This window comes from Penaeus japonicus, unplaced genomic scaffold, assembly GCF_977035675.1.
Source record: "Penaeus japonicus unplaced genomic scaffold, GWHDUDI00000001_assembly GWHDUDI00000022, whole genome shotgun sequence".
NCBI classification, from domain to species: Eukaryota; Metazoa; Arthropoda; class Malacostraca; order Decapoda; family Penaeidae; genus Penaeus; species Penaeus japonicus.
The window spans coordinates 19,001,013-19,026,012 of NW_028234424.1; the positions used below are offsets into that span (position 1 = coordinate 19,001,013).

Here is a 25,000-nt window from a genome sequence, read left to right on the forward strand (position 1 = left end):
GGAGGACACAGGGGAATGCACAAAACTGGGAAAGAAACTCCAGTCTGGTATCAGCTGTTGGAAGAGGAGAGGAAGAGAGAAAAAAAAGATAATTACGCTTGGGGCAAAAGCCCTGTTATGAATGGAAATTAAGCGGTCTGAGGTTAATAGAAATTTATAATAGATATTTTCTATCCTTTTTCTCGATAGAAATTGTTGCATGAGACCCATTCAACTCTGTCTTTGATCTTTATTTTGAGGGCTTACATAGTACCAGACTGGAAGTTGTTGCATGCCAACATTAACTTGCCAGCACTCTTTCCTGTGTGGCTTTGCAGATTGACATGTGCTCAACATTTATTATGATTACACAAGCTTATTAGAAGATATTTTTATTTGTTTTAACATTTAACATGCGGTTTTGGTAATTGCTCAGAATAGGACCATAAGTGATGCTCTGACCTCTCTGCTTCATGATCTGGCAAAGGTCAACTAAGCTCCACTGTGTATAAACTGGCAAGATAGATAAAAAAAAATTAATACTTGTTTGATGATTAATTGGCAGTGAGGTCTACAAGCTCTTTATTGCCATACTTTAAATGGTGGAGGTTTGTTGACCTCTGTTGGAATGAGGCACGCGAGTAATGCAGGCACCCTTTTCAACATCCCGTTACACTATCGAGAATTAACAGATACATGAATAAAGAGGTTAGTGTCTATGGTCAGTCCTGTACAAATTTGAATCAAAATTTTCTGTCTCACCGGGAATAAAAAGATCTTTAATCTGTTAACGATTATATGTATGGGACTATTGAGTGTATTGTCTGAGTTTTTCCTGCCATCTAAAATTTTGTTTGTCTCTTAACCCGATACCGCCAGGCGCTGTCCACAGACGGCTATTATGTAATATGCATAGTGCTGGGTGCCGGCATTCGCCGTCAATTGCATAATTGATTTAGGCCTATGCGTTTGAGAGCCCAGGCATTGCAGCCATGCAAAGACGGAACAGTGCCGGTGGGAATAAGCAAAATGGGTTTCAACTCACTTCCAAAACCTAGATAGCACCACTTTCTTCTAGCACCAGCAGGAGAGAGAGCCTTGAATGGCACCCATCTACGGTCTCTAGCAAGCACTATCTCTATAGAGGGATGGCACATCGCAAGTTGCCGACCTCTTGCTCTAAAGTACCGCAGATGAAAGATGTGCAGGCAGAATGAGAGGAGGAAGGTGACTTATACCATGCCCAGTGCCTACAATGTGCCCCTGTGCCAGTAGGGATGCCTTTTATTGTGGCACTCACTGTCAAAAGCACAAGTTTCCTTCTTCTTCCCTACCTCTTCATTTTGGATGGTTATAAGTTTCGTGTTTGTTTGTGACAGCACAGAAATACGTAAAAATAAAGTTGCTTTTTGCCCCCCCCCCCCTAAAATAGTAATACTTCTATCACATTGAGTATAAAGAAAAAAAATGAGTTGATATGGACCCTGAACTACAATTTTAGTCAACTGCAGAATTGATGGAGCCTGTGATATGACAGATATAAATTTCTAAAAACAGTAAAACACACAAAAAAAACAAAACACAAAAATGTCTCTAGCTCTACAATGAGTGACTAAAAGGCAGTGGAAAAAATCATATGTTGCAGAAGCTGCCTCGATCAGAAATAAAACTCATCCTGGAGCCTGTGTAAGCAAATCTATTCCCCGTCGGCAACGGGTTAATGAATTTATTAGGCCTATTTGTTGCTCTCATTATCATTGCCTTCCACCCTACGAAGCTCAGGAGCAATTATTTCATGTTGAGACTTGGCATGTACACATTGCCATTAGTACAGAGGATGTAGATAGCAGATGATTTAATAATGCTGTAAAAATACAATAAGGGGCATGCAAGTGCAGCTGATGCATGTGGGACGTTGCAGTCACTCGTTTTCCAGTATCCTTCCCTCTCTTTCCCTCTCTTTCCCTCTCTTTCCCTCTCTTTCCCTCTCTTTCCCTCCTATCCTTCTTTTTCTCTCTTTCCCTCTCTTTCCCTCTCTCTCTCTCTCTCTCTCTCTCTCTCTCTCTCTCTCTCTCTCTCTCTCTCTCTCTCTCTCTCTCTCTCTCTCTCCTCTCTCTCTCTCTCCTCTCTCTTCTCTCTTCTCTCTCTCTCTCTCTCTTTCTCTCTTTCTCTCTCTTGCTCTCCTTCTCTCTCTCTCTCTCTCTCTCTCTCTCTCTCTCTCTCCTCTCTCTCTCTCTCTCTCTCTCTCTCTCTCTCTCTCTCTCTCTCTCTCTCTCTCTCTCTCTCTCTCTCTCTCTCTTCTCTCTTTCTCTCTCTCTTCTCTCTTTCTTCCTCTTTCTCTCTTTCTTTCTCTCTTCTCTTCTTTCTTCTTCTTTCTTTCTTTCTTCTCTCTCTCTCTTTCCCCTCTTCTCTCTCTCTCTCTCTCTCTCTCTCTCTCTCTCTCTCTCTCTTTCTCTCTCTCTCTCTCTCTCTCTCTCTCTTTCTATCTCTCTCTCTCTCTCTTTCTCTCTTCTCTCTCTTCTCTCTCTCTCTCTCTCTCTCTCTTTTCTCTCTTCTCTCTCTTTTTTCTCTTCTCTCTCTTTCTTTCTTTCTTTCTTTTCTTCTTCTTCTCTTTTTTTCTTCTCTTTCTTCTTTCTTTTTTCTCTCTCTTTCTTTTTTCTCTCTCTCTTTTTTCTTCTCTCTTCTTTTTTCTTCTCTCTCTCTTTTTTTCTTCTTCTCTTTCTTCTTTCTTCTCTTCCTCTCTCTCTTTTTCTCTCTCTCTCTCTCTCTTTTTTCTCCTCTCTCTCTCTCTCTTTTTCTCTCTCTCTCTTTTTTCTCTCTCTCTCTTTTTCTCTCTCTCTCTTTTTTCTCCTCTCTCTCTCTCTCTCTCTCTCTCTCTCTCTCTCTCTCTCTCTCTCTCTCTCTCTCTCTCTCTCTCTCTCTCTCTCTCTCTCTCTCTCTCTCTCCTCTCTCTCTCTCTTTTCTCTCTCTTCTCTCTCTCTCTCTCTCTCTTTCTCTCTCTCTCTCTTTTCTCTCTCTCTCTCTCTTTCTCTCTCTCTCTCTCTCTTCCTCTCTCTCTCTCTTTCTCTCTCTCTCTCTCTCTCTCTCTCCTCTCTCCTCTCTTCTCTCTCTCTCTCTCTCTCTCTCTCTCTCTCTCTCTCTCTCTCTCTCTCTCTCTCTCTCTCTCTCTCTCTCTCTCTCTCTCTCTCTCTCTCTCTCTCTCTCTCTCTCTCTCTCTCTCTCTCTTTCTCTCTTTTTCTCTTTCTCTTTCTCTTTCTCTCTTTCTTTCTCTCTTTCCCTTTCCCTTTCTCTTTCTCTCCCTCTCTCCCTCTCTCCCTCTCTCCCTCTCTCCCTCTCCACATATTTTCACTATCATTTATTCAGCGTTCTGAATCAGTGATATCATTGGTCTCAACCCAAAATTACATTTTTGTATATGTAGTTCGTCAGGTTATATTTTGAAGTTTATCAGCAGATAGTAGTCATTTTTCTTTCTCTGTATTTTAGCTAATTTATAATGTTGATTATACCAGTATTTGGATACCCAATACACTATCCTATAAGTGTTTGAAGGTTTTAGTGTGAGCTTCCACTGTATGTTGACAAATTTGCCTTCAATATCAAGGGAAGGCCTGAGATATACCAAACAGAGTAAAAGGGGAAAACCGATCCTATTAGGCTATTTATGCTAAAAATTAGGGGTGATACACCCACTCAAATGTATTTAATCCAGAGATGTTTTTAAGGAGCCCCCAATAGGTTTAAATTATACATGAAAAGTATATAAGACTTATTAAAATAAATGATGGTGCCTTATTCAAGAATTGAACTTGCATGCCATGTCAAAATGAGAGAAAGTCATGAGTTGACATTTTGCACCTCTGTTCACACATACATACACCTGCTGTTTTTCTATATTGAGGTGCAGCTTTTCATATCTCTTGTATTCATGCACATGTGCGACATGATGTCAAGACCAATCTAAACTTTATTTAAATTGTTATATAGAAAATACACTTGAAAATTAAATGTTTGTAAATGTTATTTTGATCTACATTAAACCTCCCCCTAAATAACTGAACACATTATGTTTTAAAATTATGTATTCTCATTACCTCAGCAGTTACATTATCTGGCAAATTTGGCAATGAACTTGGCAGTAATCATTACTGGATGTTGTACTGATTACAATATAACCTTTGGAAAATTCTTTTTTACATTGTTAACTGAGTGAATGTGCCTGTATTTTTCCTTCTATGATAATGCTCAAGATTAATGAACCAGTATAACTTTTTTTCTCCTGCAAGAAGGTTTCCCTCATGAAAAAATCTATTGCAGACACAAGAATGATGGTGCCTGACATACGATGGACGATGGGCTTGTCCCTTCTAGTGTTATTAGGTATTGTAGGAAGCTCCAGCGGCGTCACCATCATGAGCATTGACTTTGGGTCAGAGTGGATAAAGGTTGCTGTTGTAGCGGTAAGTGGCTTTTGACTTATCTCATTTGGAAATATGAGGAGAAAAGAACTTTACGTGAACAGATGAAATGAAGATCTGCTGTTGCTCTTTCAGCCGGGCGTTCCTATGGAGATTGTCCTGAACAAAGAGTCCAAGAGGAAGACTCCAGGAGCCTTGTCCTTCCGAAATGGAGAGCGAACCTTAGGAGAGGATGCCTTAACAACAGGTATTCGCTTCCCAGCAAATAACTACTTCTACCTTCTGGACTTGCTGGGAAAGAAAATAGACAATCCTATTGTGGAACTGTACAAAAAGCGGTTCCCCTATTATAACATTGAAGCCGATCCCGAGAGAGGAACTGTTGTATTCAGACATATTGAGTAAGTATTACTTTGGTTAAATGGCAAGAGTAGGGAGTAAAGACCAGTTCACATTTATTTAAAGACATATTAGAGTTAATGATTATTGTTGCTTTTACTTTAAAGCTTTTTGATATAGAAAAGTTATAAGAATATTCTGGAAGTAATTTGTTTGTAGCAGCCAATTCCACTTATGGCAAGAAATTCAAGGCCTAGAAATTTGTGTCAGTAATATTAGTATACAAAGTAAACTTCCTGAAAGATTGTCTTTTGTTATTAGAAATATCCTGAAATGGATGTATCCAGAAGTCTTGACTAGCAATGATCCCAAATTACCAGTTACAAATTTGATGGTTATGAAATATCTGTACCCTAGAAGTTGTATATATTTTTTCATTTGTTATGAAAATTACATTGTGACTTTTTCCAAACAGTGACACAACTTACACAGTGGAGGAGTTGATAGCTCAAATGTTAGCCTATGCCAAGGACATGGCAATGTCCCACACCGAGCAAAGGATAAAGGACTGCGTGATCACAGTTCCTCCCTTCTTCAACCAGGCTGAGCGCAGAGCCATGCTGACTGCAGCTGAGCTGGCTGGCCTGAAGGTAGAAGCTTTAATTTGATTCCCTCAGTCAGTTTTGATCTTAACTGATGCAATATCTATCATCACTTGGCATTGTGCAAATGAGGCAGAATTTCCTAGCATTACAGGTGTCTAGATGATGAAAAATGGCTTTACATTTATTCAGGTTCTGTCACTTACTTTACTGATCTTTCCTCTTATTTAGGTTCTGTCACTTATGTCGACCAACGCAGCCGTTGCCCTGAACTACGGCATGTTCAGACGAAAGGAGGTAAATGCCACAGCCCAAAATATCCTCTTCTATGACATGGGAGCCTCCTCAACTACAGCAACCATTGTCTCTTACCAGACAGTCAAGACAAAGGACAGAGGATACACAGAAACAAATCCACAAGTCACTGTATTAGGGTTAGGGTAAGTTATAGCAAAATGTGATTGTTTATATTTTTGTATTTTGTGGGAATTTGGATGCTGTCTCTCTTGTAGATGGAAGATAAAGATCTTCAAAATCCATAACTTGATTAATGGTGATACTTTAAATAGTGGGAGTATAATTGAACAAGTTTTTTTTTTTCAACTCCCCCCCCCCCCACCCTCCTTCCTTCAGATACTTATAACATTTAGATTATCTTTGTCAAGTTTCATAGTTAACTGTGAAATTTCAGATATGATCGTACATTAGGCGGATTAGAGTTTCAAATGCGCCTTCGGGATTATTTGGCTAATAAATTCAACGAAGTAAAGAAGACATCAAACAATGTTTTGGAATCTCCCCGTGCACTGGCCAAGCTCATGAAGGAAGCTGGCAGGCTAAAGAAAGTCCTGTCGGCAAATACGGAGCATCTGAGTCAGGTCAGTGACTTTGTTGTAGGAAAATGAGAGTAGTTCCTCTCTCATTGGGTTAATAAACCTCATATGTGCTATATTTATTTGTTTTGAGGAGTAATTGTAATTTATGCTTTTGAAATTACAGATAGAAGGACTTCTGGATGAAGAAGACTTCAGGCTACACGTAAATCGAGAACAATTCGAGGGGCTGTGCACAGAATTGTTTGACAGGGTTCAAGCACCAGTTGATGCAGCTTTGATTTCTGCTGCCATGGACATCTCGGCCATTGATCAGGTGAGCAAGAGCTTTCATATATCCTTTTTGTGGTGGATTTCTGGCTAGTTGTAATATAGTTAGGCTTGGCAAATTCTTGAAATGTTATGAGATAAAAAGTAAAAAAGACTCAAGGATAATCAATCATGATTTTGTTTTAGTTTTAGTAGTAGTCTTTATGGTTCTGTAAGACGTGCATATATTTTTCCAATACTTTCTCCCCATAGTTCATCATTGTTGGAGGTGCAACCAGAATACCAAAGGTCCAGTCCATCCTGCTAGGAGTTTGGGGGCGAGAGCTTGGCAAAAACATCAATGCTGACGAGGCAGCTGCAATGGGGGCAGTCTATCGTGCAGCCGACCTGGGTCAGGGATTCAAGGTCAAGAAGTTCCACGTTAAAGAAGCTGTTGTCTTCCCTATTGAGGTAAGAAGTTGGCTGCAAATACAAGTTTTCCTGCAGGTTTATTGAGCAAGTGGCAGCAGCTATATTGATGCTGCTGAGTACCTAAATGATATCTTCCTTGTATTCACTTTCCTTTCATTTACTTGTAGTGTTTATTGTGTCTTATCTGTGTACATGTAGCTCCCTTTATTTTCTTCTCATGAGTTTGGGATGATTAAACATATATGATCCTGATATACATTTGAAATAAAGAATTTAATTGGGCCAAAGGAAAAAAATGTTGAGGTCCAGCAACATAGTAAAGCAAAGAGTTAGTAGTGAAGACCTCCACCATCCATTTATTTTTATCCTAGTTGATGTCAAGTTTTTCCAGAATATTGGTTCCATGAATACCTAATTTCAGTAATTTAATTAATTTCCTTAACCCTATGACGACGGTGCGTCACACTCGTGTGACACAGCTAAATTCCTGATGCCGGGGCGTCATGCCAGTGTGACGATTCCAATGCAATATTGCAATGGCCCGGCATAGGGGTTTTCGCGTAGCGCGTGCCCCGTTGGGAAAGGGTTAATAGCCCAAAGTAGATTTTCTAGATCTAGAGTTTGCTTTAAAATTGATAAAAAATGTCTTTTTAAAAATTAAGGATAGCCCCTCAAATTAGCATCAATCAGGTTAGAGGAAGCTCAACATTTTTTGCATTTGGCTTTGTTGTTCAATTATTGAATCTCTTCCCTTTGTGCCTGTCTGTCTCAAGGAGTTGCATTTTTCCTGAAATGTAGATACATGCCAAGTATGATTACACGTTGAGAGAGAAAGAGAAAGGAGGCTTCTTTCAAGGAATCCTTAAGCAGTTTTTGCGTTTGGTGAGAGAGGAATCCTCCTTTGGGTTAATGTGTGGAGTTTGCTTTTATTTTATCAGGTGTTGGGATGATTTGTTGCTTGATTTACCATAGGAATGAAAATTTTTTAAGACATTGAGCTGCAAATGTAAATGGAAGTGGAAAGTAAAATTTTATTGGAAAACCCAAGTGAGGGAAATATAGAGAAGCAAAATGGTAGTTTCAATTACATGCATATAATATTTTACATTTAGATAATGGAATTTAGATGTTATTGCTAGCCTTATAAATAATTGTTAGGTAGATAGATAGTAAAGCAGTGTTTAGATGTCTAGATATCTGTAAATATGCTTTACTCTTTACCAAGTCTAGTTTTAGAATATATATTAAAGAAAAAAAAGAAGGGAATTCAAATTATTTTTTTCCTGTATGTTTATTTTGTTTCTACCTTCATATTTGGAAATGGTAAATTCCACAGCAAACAATCCATGATAGCATGTCTTTGAAATTAAAAGGAAATATACAAGAAGGGGGGAGAGAGATAGACACAGACACAGCTGGACAGACAGACAAGGGGGAGGATGCATGTTAAAATGAACTTCAGTTATGTTTTACTGCATGAAATTTGCTTATTTCAAGTAGGAATAGTACCAACATATGCAGTGACACAGTGAAAGCTTGGATAAAAAAAAGGTTCATTTTTATGCTAGTGAGGGTTGAGATAACTTTTCGTAACCTTGTCTATTCAGACATAAGCACTGCTGAAGTGAGGTGGCACATATTTAAAGCATGCAGTCTTGTTTTGTGGATCCTTGAATCAAGCACAGTGTTGTGGTTTATCTTGTAATTATGGCAAGTTGGGGTTTTGTTCTTGTAATGATTCAAAATTTTGCTGCCTGAACATTCAAGAAGTTTCATATTTATTAAAAATGTTTTTATAATGATAAAAAGAGGAAAAAAGTGGATTTTGTCCCTTTCCCTCTTTTATATATGTATTTCAAATAAGTATAACTGAATCAATACTGGACACCCATGCTCTTTATCTTAGATGAGGACCTTTTTGGAGGCTAATTGTGATTCTCAGAGAAGATATATACTCTTTTATTTTCTCTATGTTAGGCACTTAAGTGTGATGACCTAACATTCAACATTCCACTGATCCCCACTTGTGTCTGGTTCAGGTGGACTTTGAGCGCCAGGTGGAGAGCGACGATGGCTCCACCTCTACTAAGGTGGTCAAGCGTTCCCTCTTTGCGTTTGGCAACAACTACCCGCAGAAGAAGGTCATGACCTTCAACAAGCACACAGCAGACTTCAACTTCTATGTCAACTATGGGGATCTATCACACCTCTCCAAAGAGGAGCTCAAGTAAGTTTTTTTTTTTTTTTTTTTTTTTTTTTTTTTTTTTTTTTTTTTTTTTCTTCATTTTTGAGTAGACACGCTTTCATGAAAAATTATAAAGGTACATGGAGATTCTTGCCTGACATTCTTTTTCCTATTTTCATATTAAGTCTGCATTGCTCATTATTTTAATTAACAAGGGATTTTTAAAAGAAAATACACAGTATATTATAGTGCTATAGCGATGGTTGTTTTCGTAAGGAGAACTTTCACTAGTGTATGCATGAATGGTTGCATATAATTTTATTTAAATGATAGTCCCTAAGAGTCATATATATACTGAAGCAAGGGTGTATCTTCATTACAGGTACGCTCATGCAGAGAACATCTCCCGTGTACAAGTCTCAGGAGTGACCTCCGCTTTCCAGAAGCACCAACAGGAGGGCAGTGAGCCCAAGGGCATTAAGGTATTTAGACATGATGCGATGTACTTTGTTGGATTTAGGTTGTATATTCAAAGATCATTTTTGGAAAACTTCCTGCAGTATTCCATGGCTGCCCAAGTAAAGAATATAGTACATGGTTTATTTTGTTTTAAAATAACTTCAAGGGCCACTTTTAATTAACTGGCTGTTGCTCATATTCCAGGCCCATTTCAACATGGATGACTCAGGAGTGCTGACTCTGAGCATGATGGAAGCTGTATTTGAGAAGAGCGTGCTGGTAGAGGAGGACAAGCCCAAGGAGGAGGAGTCAACGCTCTCAAAACTTGGTAGCACCATCAGTAAGCTCTTTTCAGGTGAGGGGTATGGCATGGCAGGGAAGTCAGGAGACTTGGAGGCATGATGGTTTTAACAACCAAAGTATTGATTAATTTTTTCATATCAACCTATTGATGACGGAGCAGTTTTGGCTGTGCCTGGACATTTCAATGGGATATTTTGGAATGCATGGGCCTAAGGCCATGGGTCATTCATACACTGAAGCAGTGGCCAGCCATTATGCCCCGATCACCCAGTGAGGTGGCCAGACAAAGCCATGACAAGACATTCATGTCATTTGGCAGGAAGATCAGCCAAGTCATGACGTGAACGTGATGTCATCCGTCGTTAGTGGTTAACAAGGGGAATATAAATAAAAACATGCACAGACATACATATGTACATATGAATAAAGTATGTGTTTATGTATGTACAGACATACACCGAAATGTACAAACTGTATTCTTTACATATAACTGTAGATATATTAGTAAGTTTTTAGGATATATCAATAGATTTGACATTCAAAGGGCAAAAGAATCCTGACTTCTTTGAGGGTTGCTATGATTTTGCACTGGGAATGAAGAGGTAGCTCTGGTTTCGCAAACTATTTCATCTATACACTTTGAAGGTTTTTCAAATTCATTTCCTTGGTAATTGTGTTGTGTTATGGGTATGCTGTATATAATGTTAAGGAGATATTTTCCTAAAAAGTAGTTTTAATAATTGTGCAGTCTCCTACACTGCCAAAATCACCACTCAGCATTAACATTATGTGAACCACCAGCATTGCCTCTTGTATCCAAAATGTACGAGTGGTGGGCATGGGTTTTGGATACACGAGTTAAAATGAATGGTTCACACATTGGCAGTAAATTAGACTATCTTTTTGAACTGGAGACCTGATGTCAGCTGAAACTGGTTTTCCATCTTCCTTGTTTTGTTTTTTTTAGATGGTAAATTTCCAAAAGAAGAAATTATCATTGTATCCTTTTCTGTGTTTTTGTATTGTGTAGTAAGGTTTCTATCTAGTGTAGTGAGATAGAAGGATGTAGATTTTTTTTTATACCTTTTCTTGAATTTTGAATTAGTTGAAATTAACCCATTGCAGACGGAGATAAATTTGCTTGCCCAGCCTCCAGGATAGGTTTTATTTTAGAGAGAGACCACTTGAAGCAATATAATTTGAAGCATCCAAATCTCTTTCAGTCATTCATTGTAAAACTAGAGCGGTTTTTGTGTTTTATTCTTTTGTGTGTTTTATTGAGTTTAGAGACTTATATGTGCCGTATGACAGGCTCTATCAGTGCTGCAGTTGACTAAAATTGTAGTATGTTATCCATATTAGCTCATTATTCATTCTTTATACTCGATAAATCCAAGTGATAAAAGTATTGCTGTTTTATGGGAAAAAGGACAAAAGGCAACTTTAGTTTTTTCGATATGTTTGTGCTGTCATGAACGAATAACGAAACATATAACCACCTACAATAAAGATAACAAGAAGAGGTAGGGAAGAGGAATGAAACCTGTGCTTGTGACTGTGAGTGCCACAGTGAAAGACATCCATATTGGCACGCGGGTGGGGGGGGGAGGTGGGGGAGGGGGGCGGGGGGGGGGGGGGTGAGTTGTGGGGGGTAGGGGGGGGGTGGGGGGGGGGGGGGGGGGGGGGGGGGACGGGGGGGGGTATCTGGGGGGGGGGCCGGGGTAGTGGGGGATGGGAGCACATTTTTAAAGGACACTGGGTATGGATTGAGTCAACCTTCCTCTTCCTCGTTCTGTCCTGCTGCACATCCTTCATCGTATTGTCGTCTGCGGTACTATTAGAGCAATTGGGTTTCATCAACTTATGTGTGCCATCGCTCTATAGAGACAGTGCATGCTAGAGACCGTGGATGGGGTGCCATTCAAGGCTCTCTCACCTGCTGGTGCTAGAAAAAAGTGGTGCCATCTAGGTTTTGGACGTTAAGCTTGCACGATATTACGGTAATTATAGTAATTAGGACTGTAGTAGCCATCATCACTCATTCCTTTTTCATAGCAAAATAAAATAGCACAGTGATCCAAAATCCCCGAACGTCGTGTACGTCATGACGCCCGTCGTCAGGCCAAAGCTCCTACGTCATGTATGTCATGACACCCGTACGCAATGGGTTAATGCATTTTGCAGTGGAGGGTTGACATAATTAAATTTGGTCTTGCTTAAATAAAGAATTTGTACCAACATAGAACAGAAAGCCAGAAAATGATTACAATCTTTATAATCCTGTAGACTCCTACCCATAGATACCAAAAATATAACTGAATCTATTGTGTGGATTGATTTAGAGCAGAAAAGAGAGTTTTTTTCTTATGTAATCCTCAACCCGTGAACCTGATAATGCTGCGGTGGTTTTGATTCCGCCTGGACCATTCCCCTCCCCCCCCCCCCCCCCCCCCCGCCCCCCCCCCCCCCCCTTAGTGTATATTTTGTATTTATTTTTATTTTGAAATTTACAGGCCTAATACCTTGAGCTATTCACCCTTTCAAGCTGCAGCCACATGCATGATCACCAGCCATGCAAAAAGCCATGGCATGATATCACGTCCTTTGCTGGAAGCACAGCCAGCACTTGATGTGATATCACATCATCTGTCGTTAAATTAAGGGTTAAGGAGAGGAGTGTCCAGGACTAAGAATATAAAGTAGGAAAGTAAAGATTCCAGATGTATTGTTACTAAAGAAGTTTGTTTTTTTACTTTCTACTGGTGGAAAACCAATTGAAAGTAATCTTGAATAGTTTTTAGGTTTGAGATCCAACATCCATTTACTTGTGATATGACAAATCATGTATCTTATCATTATTTTACTATCTTTGTCAGGAACAGAACAAGAAAGGGAAGATGGAGAAAAGGAGGAGAATGAAGATGCAGAGGGCAAAGAAAACAAGACAGAAGAAGACAACGCAGAGAAGAAAGAGCAGGAGGGCGAGGCAAAGAAAGAGAACAAGGAAGACAAGAAAGATGACCAAAAGACAGACAAGAAAGAGAAGGAGGATGATGAGAAGAAGAGGAAGAAAAGAGGAAGAAGAGAAATCCCAAGCACAGACAAGAAGAAAGAGGGAGAGACTGTGAGTTGGAGGGGAGTGGGAGACAGAGGGGGGGCAGGGGGTATAGTGAAGCGAAGAAGGAACTGAAGCCAAAGCAGATTACAGTCAAGGAAGAGCTAAACATGACCATCACCGCTTTTCCGTCCACGATATCCCACGACATGAACCCCGAGGAAGAGCAAAGGTGGCCGCGCTCCAAGGGAGAAAAAGAAAAAAGGGATCGTGGTGGAGGGTGTGGAGGTGGCTTTTCGGGGATAAGCGACAACTGGGGTGCTGTGGGGCGGAGTGGGGGTAAAACTACCCCCCTTCAGCATAGCTGGGGGGGTATGGATTCGTTTTTTTTTGGGTGGGAGGGTCCCTTATTGTCCCTTGTTCCATGTTTTTGTTAAAGGAATTTTAGTTAGCGGAAATGTTTAACGGAAATAAATGCAACACAAGCAATGAAGTGCTCTAGTCTAGAAAAGAGATTAATTAATTTTCCAAGCATATGTAGGATATGGAAAGGCTTATTCCTGTGTGTTTATTTAACTTTATAATGTTATTTTATCAAATCATTTTTTGTATGATATTTCCTGTAGCTTTAAATTGATTTCTGTATCTGTTAGTATTTTTGAAATCTTACCAAAAACTCTCAAAGGCTGGAGGACATAAATACAGCCGAACGCGCACGCCATGAGAGGGAAGCTGCACGTAACAATCTGGAGAGCTACATCTTGGATGCACAGGACAAGCTCTACCAGGAAGATTATGAGCAGGCCTCCACAGATGACCAGAGGACTGCTATAAGGGAACTGTGCTCTACGGTAGGTGCTTCTCAGATAGAAAGGGCTTACCATGAGAATGTAGAGATTTAGGGGCTTGTGTGTGGCCTGAGGGAATGTTCATTTCTTTGGAAGCAATGCGGGGGAGGAGGTAGAAAAAGGAGGGAAAGGAAGTAAGGGAAGAAAAAGAAGAGGAAGGGCCAAACTAAGTTCGTTATTGTAATTGTTGGAGGTGATTGGAGAAGTATTAGGGGTTTTGATAGTGGGGATTGTGGGGGCAGGGATTATACTTTAGGGGTGGGGGGGGGGGGGGGGGAGAGGATTTGGGGGGTGGTAATGGGAAGGAAAAGAGAAAAGAAAAAAATAAAAAAAGGTGGGAAAAAAAGAAAAAAAAAAAAAGCGAGAAAAAGGATGGCGAAAAACAAGGGAAAAGAAAGGAAGAAAAAAAAAAAAAAAAAGAAATAAAAAAAAAAAAGAAAAAAAAAGAAATAGAAGGGGGGAAGGAAGAAGGGGGGGGAAGAGGGGCGGGGGGAGGCAAAGGCCGTTTTTATTAGAAAAAAGAAGGCAACACTCACTATAGATTGATGATGAATGTCATATGATGTGGTCATTTTTTATATTTAAAGAAATTTCTTTTTTGCTACACTCACTTGCATGAGTGGAATCTATGAATGAAAGGGTATTGATGTGTGAGGCTTTCTGGTTTCCTAACGGGTAAGGAGGCAAGAGGAAAGACGGGGGAAGAAGAGGGAAGAAGGGGGAAGAAGGGGGAAGAGGAAGGAAGGGAGGAAGAAGCGGAGGAGGAAAACCCAAGAACTGAAAGGAGCATTTCCTAAGCTGTTCGAAGCCAAATCAAAGCAGCCGTGGGGTGTTTGAAGACCACCCTCAACAGGCCAGAAGCTATCCAGGCAAGAAACCAAACAATTTTGATATATTTATCTCTCTTGCTAATCTGTGCACTCTGTTTAGGCCTTGTGCATTATTGGGACCAAAAGTTAAAGATAGACTTGCACACACGTTCACATGAGGCCAGAGAAAAGGGTGGCCGCGATAACCTTTTCACCCGCTTCTATGCACTGCAGACACGCCTCTGGTCTTGCTTGTCCCCTTTTGTAGAGTACCTCAAGGGCAAAGGCAGAGTTCTTGGGAGGAACGTAAGGGCTGTTGATCCCTCAGCTTGGCGAACGAACCGCAAACCCCCCATGGATGCAAAATTGCGTAATCGCATTATCCGAAATCAAAGGAATGAAAGATAGTCATTTTTCCCTACCCTCTTTTTGTTCTTTCCTTGATTCCTTCCTGTGCTAGACAAGGTTCAAGTATGATTGCTGTAAATATGAACATAGTTGTAAAAATGTTGCTCTTCATTTAGATGTACATATATTTTTAGTAAATTTGATATGAAGATATAAGCAGTATGTAAATATTTTGACTATAAAGAAAAATAAAAAGCTATTCAATTTATATAGTTTTCATATCCCATATCACTAAATAGTTAAAGCCATTGCAAAATGTTCTTTTGAGAAATGCTATCATACCATTAAGTAGTAAATTTTGCAATTATTTACAAAGAGAAGAGGGAAATTATTACAATGGAGCAGTATAGCACAGGAAGGATCATCAGACATGCTCACCACTTAGGAATAACCTCTCTTTTCCTATTTGCTTTTCACTTCTTTTCTAGCTTGTTCACTTCTTGGATGATTACCGTTATTCCTTCTCATTTGGCTATTCTACACTTTCCGTTGAACTGGTAACCTACTGATCACTTTTTTATTAAGGGCAAAAGTTACACTACACAAGTCCTGCTTTTTTTCTTCTATTCCTTTCTTTGTCATGCTTTCTTGTATATCTTGCCTTTGGTAAAATAAGGGTTTTAATCTGTTTTTGTGATTGCTCTGCTAATGTTGACTGACAACGAGAGTTGGTTATTGTTTAGGCAGTCTGGTTAGGAAGTATTTTTTTTTACTAAAAGTGATAAAAGAATAAAGGGTTTGAGTTTACAGGATAACAGAAAATGACTGTCTCACATTATTGTGTCTATAAAGTGGAAAAACAGGTACAATAAAAATAGCAGTCATTATGCTAAGGTAATTTTGTCTGTCTTGCCATTGACAGAAGTATTTTGACATTGTCATCTTCCTGCTCTTCACTTTCTTTTTCCTCTCCTCCTATTCCTCCTTCTCCTCCATTATTTTATCTTATCACCACCATCACCACCACCTCCATAAACCATCTCCTCCTCCTCCTCCTCCTCCATAAACCATCTCCTCCTCCTCCTCCTCCTCCATAAACCATCTCCTCCTCCTCCTCCTCCTCCATAAACCATCTCCTCCTCCTCCTCCTCCTCCTCCTTAAACCATCTCCTCCTCCTCCTCCTCCTCCTCCTTAAACCATCTCCTCCTCCTCCTCCTCCTCCTCCTTAAACCATCTCCTCCTCCTCCCCCCCCTCCCCCTCCTCCTCCTCCTCAACCAACTCCTACTCCCTCCTCCTCCTCTCTCCTCCGCCTAAACCTCCTCCTCCGCCTCCTCCTCCGCCTCCACCTCCTTAAACCATCTCCCCTCCTCCTCCTCCCCTCCCTCCTCCTTTAAACCATTCTCCTCCTCCTCCTCCTCCCCCCCCCTCCTCCTCCTCCTCCTCCTCCTCCTCCCTCCCCCTCCTCCTCCTCCTCCTCCTCCTCCTCCTCCTCCTCCACCATCTCCTCCTCCTCCTCCTCCTCCTCCTCCATAAACCATCTCCTCCTCCTCCTCCTCCTCCTCCTCCTCCATAAACCATCTCCTCCTCCTCCTCCTCCTCCTCCTCCTCCTCCTCCATAAACCATCTCCTCCTCCTCCTCCTCCTCCTCCTCCTCCTCCATAAACCATCTCCTCCTCCATAAACCATCTCCTCCTCCATAAACCATCTCCTCCTCCATAAACCTTCTCCTCCTCCTCCTCCTCCTCCATAAACCATCTCCTCCTCCTCCTCCTCCTCCTCTCCTCCTCCTCCTCCTCCTCCTCCTCCTCCTCCATAAACCATCTCCCTCCTCCTCCTCAGCCGTCCCTATCTCCTCCCTCCTCCTCCATAAACCATCTTTCTCCTCCTCCTCCTCCTCCTCCTTCCTTCTCCATAAACCATCGCGCCCTCCTCCTCCTCCTCCTCCTTCACCTCAAAAAAACCAGCTCCTCCTCCTCCTCCTGCCTCCACCCTCCTCCTCCATAAACCGGTCTCCTCCTCCTCCTCCACCTCCTCCTCCTCCGCCTACTGCCATAAGCCTATCTCCTTCCTCCTCCTCCACCTCCATATAACCATCCCTCCTCCTCCTCCATATACCATCTCCGCCCCTCCTCCTCTCCTCCTCCTCCATCCTTCTCCTCCTCCATCCTCCTCCTACATCTTTTTCTCCGCCTCCTCCGCCTCCTCCATCCTTCTCCTCCTCCTCATCCTCCTCCCATCCTTCTCCCCGTCCTCCTCCCCATCCTCCATCCTCCTACGCCCTCCTCCTCCATCCTCCTCCCATTACTTCTCCTCCCGCCTCACTCCCCGCATCCGCCTCTCATACCTCCTCCTCCTCCTCCTTTCTCCATCCTCCTCCTCCTTTCTCCATCCTTCTCCTCCTCCTCCTCTCCTTCCCCTTCCATCCTCCTCCGCCTCACTTCTCCTCCTACTCCTCCTACCTCCATCGCCTCCTCCTCCCTCCTTGCTCCTCCGCCTCCACTCCTCTCGCCATACCTTCCCTCCGCCTCGCTCCTCCTCCATCCTCCTTCCTCCGCCTACGCTCCATCCTTCTCCTCCTCGCTCCATCCTTCCCCGCCGCCTCCATCCGTCTCCACCTCCTACCATCCTTCTCATCCGCCGCCTCCTTCTCCTCCTCCGCCATCCTCTCCCTCCTCCCTCCATCCTTATCACCTCCTCCATCCTTCCGTCCTCCTCCTCCTCCCTCCGCCTCCTTCCTCCTCCTCCCTGCTCATCCTCCGCCTCCTCCTCCTGCCTTCTCCTCCTCCTCCTCCTCTTCTATTCCTTCTCTCTCCTCCTCCTCTCTACTCCAGACTTTCCTCCTCCCTCCTCCTCATCCTCCATCCATATCCTCCTCCTTCCGCTCCTCCGCCATCCTTCTGCCTCCTCCTCCTCCTCTTCTCCATCCCTTCCTCTCAGCCGCCTCCTCCTCCATACTTCCTCCTCCTCCTCCTCCTCGCTCCATCCTTCTCCCCTCCTCCTCCTCCTCCATCCTTCCTCTCTACGCCGCACGCCGCCTCCTCCTTCTCCTCCGCCGCAGCCCCCTCCCATCCTTCTCATCCTCCCCTTCTCCCTCCACCTTCGACTCCCTCCGGCCTCCTCCTCCATCCTTCTCAGACTCCTCCTCCTCCTCCTCCTCCTCCTCCTCCTCCATCCTGCTCCATTGCCGCCTCCTCCCTCCATCTCCCGCCTCCTCCAGTCCCTCTTCCTCCATCCGGCGCCTCCATCCTTTCGCCCCTCCCGCCGCCTCCTCCTGCCATCCGTCTCCTCCTCCTCCTCCCCTCATCCCTCCGCCATGACGTTCTCCTCCTCCCCACGCCTCCTCCCATCCTGTCTCCTCCTCCTGGCCATCCTCCTCCTTCATCCTCTCTCCTCCCTCCCCTCCGACTCCCTCCTCCATCCTTCTCACTCTCCGCCTCCTCACATCCCTTCTCCTCCTCCTTCCTCCTCCTCCATCCTTCTCTCCTCCTCCTCCTCCTCCTCCTCCTCCTCCATCCTTCGCCTCATCGCCTCACTCCTCCTTCATTTCTTGCGCTCCTCCGCCTCCTCGGCCGCCCCCTCCTCCCTCTCCTCCATCCTTTCTCAACTCCTCCTCCTCCTGCTCATCCTTTTCTGCCGCACTCCTCCCTCCTATTTCCTCCATCCTCCATCCTCACTCCGCCATCCTGCTCCTCCTCCGCCTCCACTCTCCGACAGCCTATCCTTCCGCCTTCCTCCGCACGCCTAATCCTCCCTCCTTGCCTTCTCCTCCGCCCCAGCCGCTCCACCTCCGCCTCATCCTCAATTTTCCTTCGGCCTCCTTCCATCCATCTCCTCCTCCTCCTCCCGCCGTCTCCTCCTCCTCCCTCCTCCTTCGCCTTCCCCTCCTCCCTCCGCCTCCTCCACCTCCTCCTTCCCGCCTCCATCCTCCATCCTTCTCCGCCTCCTCCATCCTGATCCATTCCGTCCCATCCTTCTCCTTCCTCCTCCTCAGTATCCTAACCATCCGTTCTCACTTATCCTCCATCCTCCTCCTCCCCCCCTCGCCTCCCCTCCCCTCCCTCCTCCCCGCCTCCTCCATCCTCCATCCTTCTCCTCCTCCTCCTACACCATTCTCCTCCTCCCTCCTCCTCCTCCATCTCTCCTCATCCTCCCTCCTCCTACCCTTAATCCCTCCATCTCCTCCTCCTCCTCCTCCATCACGTCTCCTCCTTCTCCTCCTCCTCCTCCTCCCTCCTCCTCCTTCTCCTCCTCCATCCTCCTCCTCCTCCATCCTTCTCCTCCTCCTCCTCCTCCTCCATCCTTCTCCCTTCTCCCCCTCCTCCTCCTCTTTCATCTGACACTTACCCTCGACCCTTCCAAAAAATGCCAGCATCCAGACAGAACACCAAATGCAGTTTGCCAAGTGATGGCCAAGCAAGCCCAAGAAGTCTGAGCCTTGGAAATTGTGTCCTTTAAGGGGACTCCCCTAAGAAATGGACAGAGCAAAAGCAAGAAAACATAAAAGGGGCAGAGGCTGAGAGAGAGAGAGAGAGAGAGAGAGAGAGAGAGAGAGAGAGAGAGAGAGAGAGAGAGAGAGAGAGAGAGAGAGAGAGAGAGAGAGAGAGAGAGAGAGGCTAAGAAAGGGAGAGAGAGAGAGAGAGAGAGAGAGAGAGGAGAGAGAGAGAGGGAGAGAGAGAGAGAGAGGCGCGGGGGGGGCGCTGAGAAGAGAGAGATGCAGGAGAGAGAGAGGCTAATAGAGAGAGAGAGAGAGAGGCGATCTAGTCCTCAGAGAGAGAGGGCTAAGAAGAGGCTAAGAGAGAGAGATAAGAGAAGAGAGCGCAGGCTAAGAGAGAGAGAAAGAGAAGAGGATAGGCTAAGAGCGAGAGAGAGAAGATGAGAGAGGCTGAGTGAGCAAAGAGAAGAGACGAAGAGATGAGCGAGAGAGAGAGAGGCTACAAGAGAGAGAGAGAAGGAGAGTAGAGAGGCTAAGAGAGCAGAGAGAGAGAGAGATAAGGCTAATGAGAGAGGCCAACAGTAGATGTAGAGTCATATAGAGAGAAAGAGGCTTAAGAGAGGGAGAGAGGAGTGAGAAGAGCTGAAGAGAGAGAGAGGAGTGAAGCTAGGCTATGAGTAGAGAGAAGAGAGAGATGGGTCTAATGAGACCTTCCAAGAGAGAGAGAGAAGGCTAAGAGCAGAGAGAGAGCGAGAGAGCTAAGAGAGAGAGATGTAGACTATAAGCCTTCAAAGAGAGACAGAGCAGCCAGAGACTGGCTAAGAGAGAGAAGAGAGAGAGAGGCTACAAGAAGAGATGAGAAGTCAGAGAGGCCTAAGAGAGTAGAGAAGAGAGAAGAGGCTAAGAGAGAGACGAGAGAGAGAAGCTAAGAGAAGAGAAGAAGAGAGAGGCCTAACAAGGATTTGATAGTAGCTAGAGAGTCTAGAGAGGCGAAGAGAGAGAGAGAGAAGAGTATGATGGCTATGTAGTTGGTATGGAGAGAGAGAGAGAGGCTAAGAGAAGCAGGCTAATCTGAGAGAGAGAGGATCCAGAATATCGAGAGAGGCTAAGAGAGAGTGTAGGACTATAAGAGAGAGAGAGGCTTTGCTGTTAGAGAGAGGCTAAAGAGAGAGAGAGGCCTTAAGAGAGAGAAGAGAGAGAGAGAGAGAGAGAGAGAGAGAGAGAGAGGCTAAGAGAGAGAGAGAGAGAGAGGCTAAGAGAGAGAGAGAGAGAGAGGCTAAGAGAGAGAGAGAGAGAGAGGCTAAGAGAGAGAGAGAGAGAGAGAGAGAGAGAGAGAGAGAGAGAGAGAGAGAGAGAGAGAGAGAGAGAGAGAGAGGCTAAGAGAGAGAGAGGCTAAGAGAGAGAGAGGCTAAGAGAGAGAGAGGCTAAGAGAGAGAGGAGGCAACAGAGGAGAGAGCTAAGAAGAGAGGCTAAGAGAGAGAGAGAGAGAGAGGCTAAGAGAGAGAGAGAGAGAGAGGCTAAGAGAGAGAGAGGCTAAGAGAGAGAGAGGCTAAGAGAGAGAGAGGCTAAGAGAGAGAGAGGCTAGAGAGAGAGAGAGAGGCTAAGAGAGAGAGAGGCTAAGAGAGAGAGGCGAGAGGCTAAGAGAGAGAGAGGCTAAGAGAAGAGGCAAAGGAGAGAAGATAGGCCCTAAGAAGAGGAGAGGCTAAAGGAGAGACTAAGAGGAGAGAGAGCTAAGAGAGAGAGAGGCTAAGAGAGAGCGAGCCTAAATATAAGAGAGGCTAAGCTAAGAGAGAGAGAGGCTAAGAGAGAGAGAGGCTAAGAGAGAGAGAGGCTAAGAGAGAGAGAGGCTAAGAGAGAGAGAGGCTAAGAGAGAGAGAGGCTAAGAGAGAGAGAGGCTAAGAGAGAGAGAGGCTAAGAGAGAGAGAGGCTAAGAGAGAGAGAGGCTAAGAGAGAGAGAGGCTGAGAGAGAGAGAGGCTGAGAGAGAGGCTGAGAGAGAGAGAGAGAGAGAGAGGCTAAGAAGATAGAGAGAGAAGAGGCCCCTAAGAGGAGAGCTAAAGAGAGAGAGGCAGGCTAAAGAGGAGAGAGGCTAAAAAGAGAGGAAGAGAGGAAGGCTAAAAGAGAGAGAGGAGGGAGAGAAAGAGAAGAGAGAAGAGAGAGAGATAGATAGAGAGAGAGAGAGGCTAAAAGAGAGAGAGAGGAAGGGAGAGATAAGAAAGAGATAGAGGGAGAAGAAAGAAGAGAGAGAGGAAGGGAGAGGAGAAGAAGAGAGAGAGAGGAAAGAGAGAGGAGGATTAGAGAGAAAAAAGAGAGAGGGAGGGAGGCTAAAAAAGAGAGAGGGAGGGAGGCTAAAAAAGAGTGAGTGAGTTAGGTACTAGAAAGAGATAGAGGTAGAGATGAGAGAGAAGAGAGATTGAGAAGAGAAAAGAAGAGAGATAGATAGAGAAGAGAATATGAAGAGGAGATAGATAGAGAAGAGAAATGAAGAGGAGAGATAGAGAAGAGAGAGAGAGAAGAGAAAAAGAAGAGGAGATAGATAGAGAAGAGAAAATGAAGAGGAGATAGATAGAGAAGAGAAAATGAAGAGGAGATAGATAGAGAAGAGAAAATGAAGAGGAGATAGATAGAGAAGAGAAGATAAGATAGAAAGTGAGAGATAGATTGATTGAGAAGAGAAGAGAAGAAAGAAAGTGAGAGGAGATAGATAGAGAAGAGAAAATGAAGAGGAGATAGATAGAGAAGAGAAAATGAAGAGGAGATAGATAGAGAAGAGAAAATGAAGAGGAGATAGATAGAGAAGAGAAAATGAAGAGGAGATAGATAGAGAAGAGAAAATGAAGAGGAGATAGATAGAGAAGAGAAAATGAAGAGGAGTTTGAGCCCTCCCCGAGAATGCATTAACTCCAAAGTTACACGTGCATTTCTGGCTCCAGTCTGACCATTGGTCTGCCACTCTCTTCCCAGGCCCTGATGGACATGATGAACAAGTCGTCTGAGTTTGTGCAGCGGGCCAGAGTCGCATCCTCAGAGCAGCAATTTTTCACTGATGTGGAGATTGACACAATGGATAAACTCATTGTGGATACCCAGGTTTGTTACTTAGTTTTTTTTGTTTTTTTCATAATTGTTGAAAGTATTTCTTTAAGTAGACATTGTGCCTTGCCAATCTGGTAAGCTTAGGATCCAGAGTAATGGATATTTTACTGTTACATATCAGTAAATCCAAGGTAGTATTACCCACTGTAAGTAAACTGTGGCGGATGTAATAATATACACTTTGAAACAATAGTAAAGTCAAAACTATTTATTAGGGACAGTGCCATGGCATCTTCATTAAGCCTTAGATATATACCAGAGTGAGCTTTTGTGAGTAATACCAGGAAGTCTCATTTGATAGTCATAATGGTGTATCCACCCTCCTCTGTTCTGGATTCACATAGATACCTGTATAGACTTAAAGACACATTTACTCATACATTTTTGGTGTATCCTTTATGGGTATGACTGATTATTAGTATAGTGTGAAACTGAGGTTACAGAATTGTCCCCCCTAAAGGAAAATTTAACCCTCAGTTAACTCTCTAAATATCTTATTTTATTTAATACATGAGACAAAGAAAATAGAAAAAGTTTAAATGAATAAATTTTAAGTCTTTACCTTATGACATGCCTAGGGTAGCCAAAAAAATTAAAATGGAGTGTAAGAGGCAGGCGGATGCATTGAAAATGATCAAGACATTTAAATCATCTTGATTAGTTGAATGATTTTTTTCTCATATCCCCAGAAATGGCTAGAGGACAAAGAGGAGCAACAGCAGGCGCAGTCACTGTCCGATGATCCCAAGTTGAAGCTGAATGATGTTGGGGAGAAGCTTGGAGCTCTGGATCGTGAGGTGGGATTAGTTCACTAAGTGTGTGGCAATGATGCAACATGTGGTCATAATCATGCCCTGTTGTTATGATAAGGAATGGATATAGGCAGTGATTATATTTTTATTATTTTCTCTACACAGATCAAGTATCTTGTGAACAAAGCCAAGATCACAAAAGCCAAAAAGGATAAGGAAGCAGCAGAGGCCAAGGCAAAGGCAGAGAAGGAGGCCAAGGAAGGAAGCAAGAAGAAGAATAACACCGACAACTCAAAGAGTGCAAAAAATAAAAGTGGAGGGGAAACAAAATCAGAGACAGAGGAAAAAGATAAAAGTGAGAAAATTGTAACAGGTGAGTTCTTGCCAGTTGTTCCTCTTGTTTTTCTGCTGAGGTAGAAAGGGGAAAATGTTTTTTAGAGCAGAGTACACTTTTCTCTTGTGGGGAAGCTTACCTGTAAAAGTTGCAAGGAGCATGTTTTAAATTAATTCTAGCATAATTACCAGTAGATTCACAGAATAAAAAAGTAGTATGGAGCTTGTCTAACAGCTGTGGTGCCTAGTGCCTGAGATCCCATGGTCAATTTTTTATTTCATTAAAGTTACATTTTAGACTTGTTCCTTCAAACATTTAGATAATTTTACCGTTGTGGTTTTGGAGACAACTATGGAGAAAGAGAGAGGAAATCACTTGACATAATTTCGCCCTCCCCCCCCACAGAGGAAGAGCCTAAGATAGAGCAGAATGAAGAGTCTTCCTATGTCTTTGAAGAGGAATCAGAAGAAAATAATAGTGAGGAAGACAGAAGGAAAAAAGATGTAGACATAGAAAATGAAGAGGGTGAGTCAGTTTGCACAAATATTCACCATCTTTGTTTATAACTAAAGAGTTCATCATAGCCCTTCCTGTTTTAGGTTCATGAAAAATGAGGACTTAAAAATTTTATTACCTTTTCATCAATTTTTTTTTCTTCTCCCTTTGGAGTGGAAAGGGCTTGAAAAAGGAACAGAATCTTTCCACCCTCAATGATGAAGTAATCTTGAGGTCCTTGAGTTTGGGGGAGTGAGCACCATAGATGTGGCAGAGTGGAAGTAGAGTCCAAATAAGAGAATACTAATTGTCAGATTAAATGTTTGTCCACTTGCTATATCACAAACTGTAACAGCTCAGTCTTTTAAACAGTCTTCCACTTGATCATAAGCAATGCAACAGTCTTCTGAGAAAAAAAAATTAATATGCCTTTCTTTCTCTTTCTGATTCTTTCTGCCTTTTTCCCATTCTCTCCCTTCTCTCTTCTTTTCACTTACACTTTCTTAGTTTGACCACTCATCCTTTCCAAACATTTAGTTGCTGCTTATATAAAGACATACAGATTATGATGTATGCAAAACAGTAGTGCAGGAAGTCGGAACAGTCAGATAGAATTGTTAGGGCTGCGCTCAACTGCTGTATCTCGAACTCCACTCTTGTTCCTCCAGCTCTCCCCCGACCCTCATGGATGACTCCCCCAAACCCCACGTGGTCGTATCTGTCATCCGCCTTAGTCATTATTCTCATCCACATGCTGTTCACCCACCCTGCTGGCATCAGGTGTGTTGGGAGAAGTGCAGCTTTGGATGACTGCAAAATGTCAGAGGAACAGTCAGGTGGTTGCGACAGAGGCAGCCTTGTGTTGAACTGCTACTTCATACGTACAGTTGACCTTGATAGTTCATTCCTTTTATTTTGATTCTATGTAATCACTTTTCAAGGATTTAATTTTTTTTTTCTTCCTTTTTAGCTCAGCTTTTTGTCTTTCAGTTTTAATTAGCATTATTTTTAAAGATATATATACATTTGACC

At 43.1% G+C, this 25,000-nt stretch overlaps 1 protein-coding gene across 1 annotated transcript in view; it reads left to right on the forward strand.

Annotated features, from left to right (window-relative positions):
• The window catches only part of Grp170 (hypoxia up-regulated Grp170 co-chaperone protein), a 27,426-nt gene that overhangs the window by 330 nt on the left and 2,096 nt on the right, over positions 1-25,000 (forward strand). Inside the window, exons 2-19 of the mRNA XM_086549240.1 lie at positions 4,297-4,439; positions 4,533-4,798; positions 5,212-5,386; positions 5,570-5,778; positions 6,030-6,216; positions 6,338-6,487; positions 6,694-6,891; positions 8,892-9,079; positions 9,420-9,519; positions 9,701-9,851; positions 12,676-12,923; positions 12,983-13,086; positions 13,540-13,755; positions 14,511-14,571; positions 22,256-22,381; positions 23,077-23,184; positions 23,305-23,512; positions 23,879-23,998. Of these exons, the coding sequence (XP_086405366.1) occupies positions 4,305-4,439; positions 4,533-4,798; positions 5,212-5,386; positions 5,570-5,778; positions 6,030-6,216; positions 6,338-6,487; positions 6,694-6,891; positions 8,892-9,079; positions 9,420-9,519; positions 9,701-9,851; positions 12,676-12,923; positions 12,983-13,086; positions 13,540-13,755; positions 14,511-14,571; positions 22,256-22,381; positions 23,077-23,184; positions 23,305-23,512; positions 23,879-23,998 (2,950 nt within the window). The 5' untranslated portion in view covers positions 4,297-4,304. The remainder of the gene's footprint in view (positions 1-4,296; positions 4,440-4,532; positions 4,799-5,211; positions 5,387-5,569; positions 5,779-6,029; positions 6,217-6,337; positions 6,488-6,693; positions 6,892-8,891; positions 9,080-9,419; positions 9,520-9,700; positions 9,852-12,675; positions 12,924-12,982; positions 13,087-13,539; positions 13,756-14,510; positions 14,572-22,255; positions 22,382-23,076; positions 23,185-23,304; positions 23,513-23,878; positions 23,999-25,000) is intronic.